Raw genomic sequence first — 12836 nt, 5'->3', positions numbered from 1 at the left:
CTTGAGGGTCGGATATCATCAAATTAGAGTTCACCCGGTGGATATGCACAAAACTTCATTTTGGACTTCGGATGGGCATTATGAGCTCTAGGTGATGCTTTTCGGTCTCACCAATGCTCCAGCTACCTTTTAAGGCCTCATGAATGATATATTTTGGCCTCTCTTATAAAGGTATATCTTGGTATTTTTTGATGACATTTTGGCGGCATTTGGAGGATGTGCTGAATTTGTTGAAGCAAAACCAATTGAAGATTAAGAAGTCCAAGTGCCTATGGGGAGTACCACAAGTGGAGTATTTATGCCACATCATTTCAGCGGATGATGTAGTGGCGAATCCTCAAAAGATTGCATATATGACGGCTTGTCCTATTCCTACTACTACCACCGGATTGAGATGATTTTTGGGGCTGACCGGATATTATCGACGCTTCATCGCCAGATATAGCAAGATCGCTACTCCTCTCATTTCTTTATTGAAGGACTCTTTTAGATGGATGGATGAAACCACTTCAGCCTTTGAAAAATTGAAAACAGCAATGACGGCGACACCTGTTTTAGCGCTACTGGACTTCACCAAAGAGTTCATTGTGGAATGTCATGCTGGTATGTGGTTATTCCGTTATCTTTGTGGTGGTTGACAGATTGAGCAAGTATGCGTATTTTTCAGTATTGTCACATCCGTTTTCAGCCAAATTGGTGGCTGAAATTTTTGTTAGAGATGTTGCTCGATTACATGACATGCCATGTACGATTGTCTCGGATCATAATCATGTATTTATGAGCGACTTTTGGACTGAGTTTTTCATATTGTAGGGGATTTGATTGAACTTCAGTTCGGCCTACCATCCACAGACGAATGACCAAACTGAGTTGGTCAATTGAGGCATTGAGCAGTACTTGAGGTGCTTTGTTGGAGAGATGTCGAGACGATAGTTGGAGCTTTTACCGTGGGCGGAGTGGTTTTATAACACCGCCTACCATAGAAGCATTAGCATGACTCCATTTGAGGTGGTGTATGGATGCATGACTCCGATATTACCCACTTATGATCTAGTGGCATCTGCAGACCGGACGGAGGTAGATTTAGCGTTGATGGATAGAGACGCCACATTGAGGAGGGTGCGTGCTCATTTTAAACTTGCTCAAAACCAAATGAAGCAAGTTTATGATCATAGCCATAGGAAGCAGGAGTTTGACATCGGTAGTTGGGTGTTCGTGAGGGTGCAACCGTATCGACAGGTGACCTTACGTCCAATGCGAAACCAAAAGTTAGCACATCGCTACTTTAGTCCGTTTCGGGTGTTGGAGCGTATTGGTCCGGTTACATATAATTTGGAGCTGCCGGAGGGGTTGAAAGTGCATCCTTCTTCCATGTTTCATTGTTGAGGGAGCGCATTGAAGATCATAAAATCGTTGGATCAGTTCTATTGGAGCCATTGGAGGAGATAAAGATCGTAGAGCCAGTTCGTGTACTTGCTAGGCACCTACGATGACATGGTACCAGATTGGAGATGGAGACTCTAGTTGAGTGGCTTGGTAAGCCATCTGTTGAGGCGACATGGGAGTTGGAGCGTTTCCCTGACTTTTCACCTTGAGGGGTAAGGTGGGAGAAGCGTGGTGGGCTAATACGCTTAGTTAGGATTTTTTTTATTGCATTAGTTGCTTATTTTTATTAAAATAAAATTTATGTAGGTCGTGTTCAAACGTAGGAGGGGTCGCGTTCAAACACCCTTGTGAACGCCTGCATCAGATTCGCAAATACAGAGAACGTATATTGTACGTTCGAACGCGGTTGGGCGAGTTCGATCGCCCGCGTTCGAACGCCTGCATCGTGTTCGCATATACAGAGATGGAGCTTTTGGTGCATTCGAACACGATCGGCGGGAATCCTCTAGAATTAGGATTACATATTATTTTAAGACTTATTGGCAGCCAACTTCATTATGCTATTGGATTATTAATTTCTTGCCTCCTATCATCTCTCGAATCTCTCTCCCTCCTCTCTCTTTACCATCCTTCCATCTTTACTGTTGGCAAGATTTCTCCTAACTTCTAATCTCTCTTGTCTGTCGAGTCACCTCTCTTCTCTGGAATCTCGACCACTTTGTTTCCTTCGTCTATATCCCTTAATTATATCCACTATCCACCTTCACCTCCATACCCATCCATAACCCTAACATCCACTCCACCCGTCACCACCACCAACACCCATGTTATTCAGTGTTTTCGTCCCTACTACAGTTCGAATCTACGAAGGGCGTAAATACGAAATTCGTAAATACATTCACCTTCATACCCATCTATAACCCTAACCAATTGGTTTTATAATTTTCTGACCACCAGATAATATCTGACGAATATTTTCCCACGATTGGATGGACTGATTCCTGTAATACCTTCAGATCTTGAAAAAATCGTTATGTAGCCTATCTTTAGTACAAGAACCCATCAAATTGGTATTAGAGCTTATCATTTAATCTATTTGGCCGGTCCTTAAAGAAGGTGTTTGTGAAGGTGTTCGTCATTTTTTCTGTCACTAGTTCTATAAATAAAAATTTGAACTGTTCTCTCATCATTCTTATTAGCCGAAAGGAGAATCCGATCAAGTTGGTGAGTATAGGTCAATCAGCTTATGTAATACTATTTACAAGCTTATTGCAAGGTTACGTCCTATCTCAAAGCCTTTCAAAAGTAAAAAAAAATGGTGCTTTTTGTTTCTTAAAGATGATCTATAAAAAACTTTTGATAGTATGGAATGGGCTTTTTTAGAGCATTGTTCGATGATGTATGGATTCCCTACCAAATACATCAATTTGATCATGCAATGCATAATAATACAAGCCTAGCTATTGAGATTATAAGCAAATGAAAGGATACTAGTATTATCTCTTATCTTCTTAACTAAGAATCTAGAGCAAACAACCTTAAAGAGATAAAGATAGCACATGGCGGCATGTCTAATAGCCATCTAATGTTCGCAAATGATCTTATCTTTGCTAGATAAAGCTACCAAAAATAAAGCTTTTATTCTCTCACCAACAATCTCACTATACAGACATGTTGAGACAATTTATCAATCTAGAAGAATCTGCTATCATTTTAGTAGAAATACAAGCTAAGTGAAGAAGTGTGATATCTTTGATGCCCTACGTGTCAGAAGTTATTTTTGAAATTTACTCTTTAAGTTACCTCTGTAAACTATAAGGGCCCGTGCACCGAGCAAGCCATCCTTCAGGTTAAAGGCTACTTTCGATCTTTTAAAAAAAAAAGACTATTTTTGAAGCAATATTCAGTGAGTGGTTCGTAATGAGAGTCTATAGACATCTTAAATGATCTCTGACTCCCAAATTGCAAGTTTTTCGAATTGCAAATCTGCTTATAAAATTCTTGCAAATAGGAATTGGTCGAGCTCTTCCTCCTCTGATCTCTTGTCAGGCTTTGGAAGGCCATTTGGAAAAAACTCTCATTCCTCCTCATGTCAAAACATTCATTTAGCGAAGTCTAATGCCCACTCTTCCTATAGGAATTAAGCTATCCAATTTTATTCACCACTTAGATGAGCTCTGCCCTACTAATTATGAGGAGGATGAAACCATCGATCATTTTGCCTGAATTTTTAGCGACTCACTTACTATGGCAAAGTTGATGAATGGATAATGAAGAATGTATATGGGCAGATTCACTCCATTATTAGGGAACTTAAAGATCTTCTAAATTTATATCCCCTGGTTCATGTTTGTTAGACATGCAGAGGTAACAACAAATATGCTCATAACTTGGCTAGTAGTTTTGCATAAACCACTCTTGTGAACCTTGGTCTGGGCAGAAATTAGACGTCTTTTGTAACTTGGGCAATTAATGAATGCTTTTCATCAGAAAAAAAATAATTGTCATTCTTCTCAACTTCTTCAGATGCAAGTTTTTTAATTTTCTCTTAGATGCATGAATCATGCAATTGAGCCACATTCAATCCAAAGAGTCAGGATCCCACAATTATTAGCTGATCAAGAGATTGGTCAAAACTTCCACAAAATATTTCCCCTCTTTAGGTACGCCATTGGCAGAAACGATACCTTTTGATATAGTTTATCCCCTCTGGACTTTCACTTTAAAGAAGAAATTTATCAGTTGCATTGTAAGAAAGAGCACAGAATAAGAAGTTTTACATGCAGAATTTTAATGTTCTCAAGTCACAAAAGTTAGACTATCCAGAATTACACAGTTGTTGGATGATACCCATATTATCATCATATTTCTCATCCTTCTATACAATTTGAGTCACTAGAGGGCAAGACTTCATTGAGACCCGAACAAGCTCAAAATTGGGTCCTGATGCAGCTCTGCTGGAGCATTGTTTTCAAACTATTTCGTTCTAAAGTCGGTCTAACCAACTTGAGATGCTTTCTTGTGAACCAAATTGCAAGTCCTGTTACAAGGTATAGGAAAATTCTCATCATATTTATCATAAAAGCCAGAATATTGGTGAAAAGGACATAGAACCACAATAATCTTACAGAAAGCTGTAAATCAGGAGGTGTGCCCAGCTCTATGTTATCAAGATCAGAGAATCCATAGCCTGTGCCTGTATTTGTATCAATCGTCTCATGCATCCCATGGATTAAGTTTGGAAAGTCGAAGTGCAGTGATGTTTCAAGAGGAAAAGAATCAAGGACTTCATGGCACAGCAATGGATCATCCAAACATTTTGGATCTAGTTCTTCCACAGCTTGAGATTCTCCAGCTAACCAGGCAGGGTTCTCACCTTCATCCTTTAAGCAAACAATAGCCAATGTAGGTTCTTCATCTGGACACTGTACAACCTGAATGTTAAGTAAAAAATATAGCTGAGTTGTGTGCTAGAAAAGTACATTGTTCAAGCATCAGAAGGACCAACTAGTCTGACTAGATTATTCTCAATTTACCTGGCTTTGCAAGTGCATGCTATTTTCATTATGACCACTTGCTTTATGCTGACTATTCTTCTTCGGGCGTGGTGGCTCTGGAGTATTTGTTTTTGGAGTTGTAGGACCAATCCGGACAGCAAACATGTCAGTCTCTGCATTGCCTGGATCCATGTCAAACATGTCTGTTGGCTTTGTCTGCAGTTGGTAGAAAATTTTGGAGACCACAAGTTCACCATCTTTTTCATCTTCTTCTGTCCCAAGATGATACTGATGCATCACCCAATTGGCTTTGCCTGGTTTGCTACCCCTTTTCGAACTTTTGTATAGAACCATTATTTTCTTCCAACCTTTTTGAACACCATTCTCAATAATTGGTTTTGTCTTACCAGTCTTATGCCATCTCACATGCTTTCCAGGGATACTATCATCACTATTGATCTTCCTACGCTTGCGATGACCTGTAGTGTATGCATTTGATATTCTGTGAAAGAAATGAACACTACTGCCATCCTTCTTGATACCTGATATGTGAAAATATTATGTGCCTAAGAAATTTATGACCATGAATTTGGAATGATATAAAAAGCCAAAAGTATCTTTACCAGGAAGATTTTCAGGATGTGTATAGCAAATTCCCTCATACTCCTCCAGGGTTGGAATAAATTCATCTATAAACATATGGGATGCAGAATTTCCCAGACCAACTTTTCCCTCTAAATGTTCTAATAGTTCCAGATCAGATGGATCAAACTTAACACCTGCAGGTAGTCCAGGCCATTCTAAAGTAACCTGCAAAGTGAAGAGACCAAAAAAAGAAAAAAATAGAACGCTAATGTTAAGACTAAAGAAAGCAACAATATGCAAGTCTTGCAGCAAGAAATCTAAATATAGATAACTTTAATATGAGTTATACTGAAAGATTTATCACACGTAAAAAGAACTTGTAAAAATGATTGTTGGTGAACTTCACCTTGGTTTCAATTTAAATGCTCCAAATGAGTTTTGGTTGATAATTCTAAAAGTTCTAGTAGTATTTTCTCTTTTAGAAAAAAAAGAGAAAATAAACAAGGGCAACTATATTTTCCTAGAGGTGTATTTAATCTAGGATATTCTGGCTAATTAGTTCCTCTTGAAGTAGTTACTGTTAAGGAATTAATTATTCAGAAATCGGATCAGATTTAAGCTATCTGAATCCTCACATGCAAGAACTTCAGTTAGAAAGAAATTTACTGAGATATCTGATATTTGCTTTCAAATTTATAGGAAAAACTTCAAATCAGGGAAAAAAATATATCTCCATTATTTGGAAATATAAAACTGAAGGTGATCTGTAAACAGCTTTGAAGAAACAAAGGAGCCTCATTATCACTTGTGAGCAGATTCACATTGTTATCAACCCTGCAGTAGTAACTAAAATAAAAGCTATTCATTCCTCTTCTAATATCTAGGTAAACCTAGATAATGCAGTATGTAGTCTGGTTTCAATTAAAATAAACTTGAATTGAATGCACAAATTTATCAGTTGGGTATTTCCAAGTTAATGTTAAATTTCCCTGCTGAGTAGCTTTATCTCAAGTGCAATAATAATCCTTCCCATCCTTTACAGGTTACCAGGCCACCAAATTTGAAGCTTTTCCTCTGGACGGACACTGATAGTTATTTACCTTAATCATTTCAGATTTTCCAAGTTTCAGTTGACAAACTTTGCCCCTAATTTTACCTGATATTTGAGCATAAGGCTTAACAAATAGATACTATAGATAGTAGATCTACTAGCTTCTATCTCCCACCCTAAAATCATGCAAAGGAGATGGAGTACTTGTGAACTTAACCAAATTATTGTTTTTCACTTAATACACAAAAAGGAGAAGAATCACATTCAGAGTACATGGCATCAATGACAACTGATTTATATATAAAGGAGGCTTGCCAATTGAAATGATTTTTCTACCCTGTCATGGTATTGTTAAGATTGAAACGCTTTAAGAGATTTATGAAATGGTAAATCAATTACTAATAAGAAGTATTTTCTTCATCACATCAGCATCACGTATGCACATGTTTAGCATTTACAACCACGAAACCCAACGCATGTACTTAGGAGATGCTCCCTGTTTCTTAATACTTAATCTTGGGATATCTTGGTAACCGCCTATCATCCAATATCCAGATTTCAGTCCCACATGTCAAATCTGGTATACCCTCTAAAGCAACATTCATGAGATCATAGAAGAGTCGAGTCATTTACAAGCTTGACAAACAACCTTAAACTTACTTCCTGCATTTGATCAAGTATGTGGCTTTTAGGCTCAATTTAATTTTAAAACCATATCTACCATCTCAAGAAGCTTTGAACAAAACCACTTCTATAAATTGGCCAGCACTTAAATAGAATCAAAAACTGTAAAGACAAATCAGCACTTAAAACTGGTTAAACCATCTCTAATGGACAAGCTTAGTACATAACTGGTTGCATTAATAGAACTTACTGTAAACTACCAGTCATTAGGAAACAAAGTAAAAGTACATAAATAAGAGAATAGATACAAAGGTTTATTTTCTTTTTTAGTTATTTGTTTCACACGTCATCCTGTGTCAGTGATTGTTCAATGCAAAATTCCTTTCACATTCTGTGAAATAGCAAGTGATATTCTACTCAAAACAGAAACATCTTCCAAAGTTTCTTCCAAATTGTTTATGTAATTGATTTCCCTGAGTACTCCAAAAGCAAGTGACCTGAAAACCTTTATCTTCCAGAACATATCAATTCCAGTTCAATATGCAGTATTTTACTATTTATCAGACTCGCTGCGCATAATAACAGCAATTATGACACCCCAATGCATTTCTTCTACCAAAACGAGGTCTAGAAGTTCATGATGTGATCAGCCTTGTTCCCATTCCAGAAACAACTAATTCCAAGGCAACCACTTCTATGAATGACACGGTTTATGATTTTCATCAATTAAGGAAAGAGAAAGAGAAGATTGTGTTGATAATAACACTGCAGATGCATGTGTCAGTAGCAACACTTATAAAGAATTGAGTCATCATCAGCAATTTTTATATTATGCAACTTGTATCCAAGTAAACATCAACTAGTCCATTTACTGCCCACAGATTAGCTTTATATATGTCAGCAAGTAGGAGATGTTTTCAAGATGACTCAATGTAAGAGATATTTTAGGTAACCACAACAACAACAAATAACAAGCCATGAATCCCAGTGGGACCGACTATATGGATCATTTTCCTCCATGCAACTCGACATTAATGTAAGTTTCTCTGCTAAATAGAGTGCTGTCTTTTGTTACTAGTTCAAAGTTCAAACCACGTCATTATTTTGTCTTCCTCACCCTTTTACGGCCCCTCTGTCTGAATAATATCTCTTGACCACATGGCTTATTCTCTATTGGATCTGCCCTTAATTTATTTTATATAAACACATTTCTTGTCCTATCTTTCATAGTAACCCCTTGATCCTCTCAATCCTCCTTAAGTTAGCAACCCTGAACTTCAATATAATGTCCCAAAGCTGCTAAGCTTTCCCATCCATCAAGCATGGCTGGAATTATAGACATGTAATGAAATTTTACTTTCAACTTTCAACTTAAGGGGTACATAACATCACACAATACACCAAATGCACTTTTCCAAATTTAGCTATCCTACACCAATTTTATGCACAATCTTCTCATCAATCTCACCTTCTTCTTGAAACGTTGATCCTAGGTAACAGAAATATACTTTCTCAGACATTCTCCCATTAAGTATTATTTTTTTGCTATCTTGTTGTCTGGATTTACTAGTATTGCTTTATATGTACTTAGTGTTAGTATTTGACTTTTAATTTAGCCCATGTTCACTTCCTAAATAACTTTTTTCTTATTATAAAATACAACTTCTTATTCCAAACTAACATATAAAAATCATAATAACTCTATTCTAAAATACAAAGTTACAAACATTATTCATCAAAATTACATCTTATACTACACAATAACCCAATTACTAATTTACGTTAATATTTATCCCGTCAACTTATTTTATATCAAATCAAAAAAGAATTATAATAATTTTATTAAAAATAGCATTAAATATATTTTACCACCTTGTACTTATGCCAAAAATCATTTATCTTTCTGTACTTTAAAAAGTTTTAAATTGGTCTATGTATTTATGATTAAAATGAAATCGTTAATTTTTTTTATTAAACTTAATTAAACAATGCCAAAATAAGTAAAATACCTCTATCGTATTTGTCAAACAAGACATGCAGATTTTTGAGATAATGCCCACTAAATGGTGCTCAGTTATATTTGACAGAAAATCTAATTTGTCATAAGCATAAGAGGATCAAGTAATATTTGATATAAGTGATAAAATGTATTTAACTCTAAAAAAAAAAAATTCTATCTTTTTTCTTCACTGTATATAACATTAAAGATATTTATTACATCCGTATTCTAGAATACAAGTAAATACAGAATAGTTATTCCTAAAATAAAGGCCTCATTCTAAAAATAACAAAAAAGAATATCTTTTCTAGAATTGACCTTAGTCATAAAGTATTCGAGGCCTTAGTGTTCTAACTCCTACCTAATTTATGAATTAGAACAATAGTATCTACAAATGAAATACACCATGGGTCCTCATCTTGAGCTATCCCTAGTTAATTTAAAATAACCAATGGAACTTAATAATTACATAATGTTGAACCTTGATGCAAGCTTATTGTCATAGGAAACTTGCTCATCTCCCTTCCGATCATTTGTCCCGTTAGTCATAACTCTAGATAGAGTGCAGAATATAATGTTAAAAAAAAAAGGGTTATTTCAATTCAAAGAACTATGTAATATCAAAAGGACTGGAATATATGAAACTCAATATTTTCCAATCAATGAACTTGAATTTATATATAAAGCAGAATGACCAATGAATTATTCATAAAAACTTACATCACTGTTATCAATGATGTGTTTGCAATTGGGGCACTCCCTATTTGCTTCCAATCCAAAGTCATTGATCTGATTGTTAGAAACGCGAGAAGCACTTTTTATTTTCTTTGCAATTCCCCTACTAGTTACAAGCCATGCCCTGCAGGAAAAGTAAGCAAACAACTTAGCTCCATGAAATCATGAAGCAGGTCTCAATAAGGACAAATTTTGTCTATATAGATACCAGATTGCAAAACAAATCAGAGTGAATCACTAATAAGGAAGAGCATTTGGTGAAAATACTAATCATAATTGCACTCATAAATATTCAAATATGATTCAACTTAAAGCTTAAGCATGTAATTTCTGGCCCAATATCTTATGTCAACCCTCATCAACCTTATCTTTTATTCTATATCAAACAAAAATCATATGTGACTCTAATAATCTCCCTTTTCTCCATGCTAGCTAATTAAAGAAGCAACTACTGCAGTTTTTGGCTCTGATCCTACCAACTATCTAACGGATACAGCTGGGTCAAGCCAGAAATCACGGTTCTTTGAGATACCACATATGCTAACTAGACCACCTAAGCAACTTCTGAGTTCTGACAAATGTAGTTTGTGTGCTAATTTACATTACTTCATAAATGGGACACATTGAACTTTATGTTTATACTAGAGAGGGTAGAGTTAATCACAGCTGAACCAAGAGCTAGAATCCCAAATTCCAACAGAACTAGAATTTTATCTGTATGTTGGAATCCCATTCAATTTGAACGCTTAAGCAAGTAGGTTGCTAACTCATATCTTGAGTCAATCATTCTCAACTTTATGTTTATTCCATGTGCATCAAAACACATGTGCCTCCAATAGCATTAATCATATAGTTTGCTTTCTGTGTAGCTTGTCTTGGTTTTGGTAGTGATTTATACAACTTGTGGAATAAGAAAATAGTGCCTAAGGTATCATAGATCATTCTTGCTATTTTTCTATACATCTTTTGGATCTTTTCTTCTAGTTTTCCAAGAATTGATAGGGTAAGGTTGTATAGAGGTCTGAGAATGAAAGATCCGCTTTGCATGATCAAAACAAGAGGATAACAACCGAGTTGGGATAAAATTGCTGAATTGTTGCCATCACCAAATACCATGCCTCTAGAAAAAAGTCCACAAGTCACTATATCTGATTTGTCGACAACATGGAGAGAGCAGAGGAACTGCTGCAGACTGCGGTAGAAGGGGGTGCGGAAAAAAGGGAGGAAAGTGGTTATGATTTGGACTATGTTTAAACCTTGCTGGAAAGGGTTAGATCCCCTGACTGATTGTTAGATATTGGTAACTCCAAGTATATGATTAACAACTTGTGACTATGATTAAGATCCATTGGACAAAGTACGGTAAGGTAATTTAAGCAGACTTCAATAATGACGGAAGGGTGAACTGCAAATATTGATGATGTAGTTCCAACGGCAAAAAAGCTTAAAAGGAAGTTGTTTAACTACAAATTTCTCTAAGCTCAATAATCTCATGCCCATTTGCCAATTGCAACCTAGAGCCTAAAACCTTGAAATGTTTTCACTTCTTACAATCCTAAACACCTTTTTCTGAAATGATAAAATCAAACATAAATTCCACCGATTACGCAAATGTCCAACAACACTCTAACTACATATCTTCCACATAAAAAACAAAAGGATAGCTAATCAGCAACTAATACAAGTAAATACTAGAAGGGCAAAGATGGCAAGAAAATCAATAGAAACTACAGAAGCCCTAGAAACAGATGAAAGGCGGCCAATAAAGAATGTGACTCGTAACAGATTCCGGGGGAACTTGAAAACTTCTAATACTATGAAAAGAAAGGGATTGAGCTGAAAGAGCAATGAAAGAGGAAAAGAGATGCAAAGTCCTGCGAAACTCGATAGTGAAGCTTCCGACGAATTAGTCCTTCGAATTTAGAGGAATCTGCTACGCCAAGTGAGAGCAGCAATAACCTTATTAGATCCCATTTCTGCAGTACCACCAATGTATTATCCTGGGCAGCAATCTCCATGGAGAAATCAAACAAGGGAAGGAAAACAAAAGGGCGATCCGACAAACCAAATCTGAGAAAAATTACCAATTAATCCTCTAAAACCCTAAACCCTGTCTCACTACCACCAATTCTTCGAACCTACCCCCTCCCAAGAACAATCCAGGGTAAAATCTCCTATAGCTTCCCGCAATATCACCCCCAAAAAATGGATTTTAGAAAGATAAATACCTCGCCATCCTCCAAGATAAGTGGGGGGAATTCACAGCACATCAGCTGAGTGGAAGAGAAGGAAGGGGGGAGGGGGGTTTTATATCATTACAATGGAAAGAAGAGAGTCAGTCACAAGTCTCAAGTCTCAAGTCTTCGAAGGAAGAGGACTCGCTCCAACCCCTTGTCTCCACTATACGAAGTAATCTCGGCGGGAAACGAGACCTCCCCTTCAGGCTCGGACTGGGGCAGCGGGTCTGGCTCGGGTGGAGACAAGACACGGCTCGAGGACCGAGCCGTGTGGCTCGGTGTTGGTGCCTCGGGATGGGGGGACACTCAAGCAGTGCTGGCTTTCTTCCTGCCCAAGCTAAGATTGTTTTGATAATGTTTTTATTTTTTTAATCTTACGTAGTACTATAGTAGCCAATGACGTGCAGGTTTGTAACGGCTATGGCTTTTAATGGTACTATGAATGGAACACATGAGTTTTTTTAAAATATATAGAAAGTTTTTAACCCAATTAGCCCTCCCAAACTTTTACCCAGAGCGTTCACATATATTTTTTTTTTCAAAAAAAAGAGCTGAAATTTTTTATTGATTAACTGCCACGGTTACATGTAGCACTACTAATATCGGCAACCAAAAGAGTAATCAATAAGGAAGGGTAACACCCATCCCACGTGACATTGAATTCCATATTTCTACCGTAATTTGAGAGCCAGTCTGCAGACTTGTTAGCCTTGCGATAGATA

The 12836-nt window shown here is 36.7% G+C and overlaps 1 protein-coding gene across 2 annotated transcripts; it reads right to left on the bottom strand.

The window, feature by feature from the left end:
• Positions 1-4094: 4094 nt before the first annotated feature.
• LOC140763285 (SUPPRESSOR OF GAMMA RESPONSE 1) lies at positions 4095-12408 on the bottom strand. Of its 2 annotated transcripts, none has more exons than XM_073101410.1 (6): positions 12106-12408; positions 9863-10001; positions 5507-5693; positions 4923-5425; positions 4515-4820; positions 4095-4426 (listed from the first exon to the last, which is right to left on the bottom strand). In XM_073101410.1, the coding sequence occupies exons 1-6, from the start codon at positions 12111-12113 to the stop codon at positions 4373-4375; spliced, it is 1197 nt and encodes a 398-aa protein (XP_072957511.1). In that variant the 5' UTR covers positions 12114-12408; the 3' UTR covers positions 4095-4372. The 2 variants fall into 2 exon arrangements, with proteins under 2 accessions (XP_072957511.1, XP_072957519.1); XM_073101418.1 differs by having other exon boundaries at positions 4515-4811.
• Between the last annotated feature and the right edge of the window lie 428 nt (positions 12409-12836).

This window comes from Typha angustifolia, chromosome 1 (assembly GCF_048772165.1).
Source record: "Typha angustifolia cultivar Huaian chromosome 1, ASM4877216v1, whole genome shotgun sequence".
Taxonomy (NCBI): Eukaryota; Viridiplantae; Streptophyta; class Magnoliopsida; order Poales; family Typhaceae; genus Typha; species Typha angustifolia.
The sequence above is the reverse complement of the archived record's forward strand: the minus strand, read 5'-3'. Positions and strand labels throughout refer to the sequence as shown.

Coding starts and splice junctions, on each gene's coding strand:
- LOC140763285 (XM_073101410.1), bottom strand. Junction 4,821..4,922: donor GCATGCACTTGCAAAGCCAG/GTAAATTGAGAA, acceptor CTTAACATTCAG/GTTGTACAGTGTCCAGATGA. Junction 4,427..4,514: donor CTCCTGATTTACAGCTTTCT/GTAAGATTATTG, acceptor ACCTTGTAACAG/GACTTGCAATTTGGTTCACA.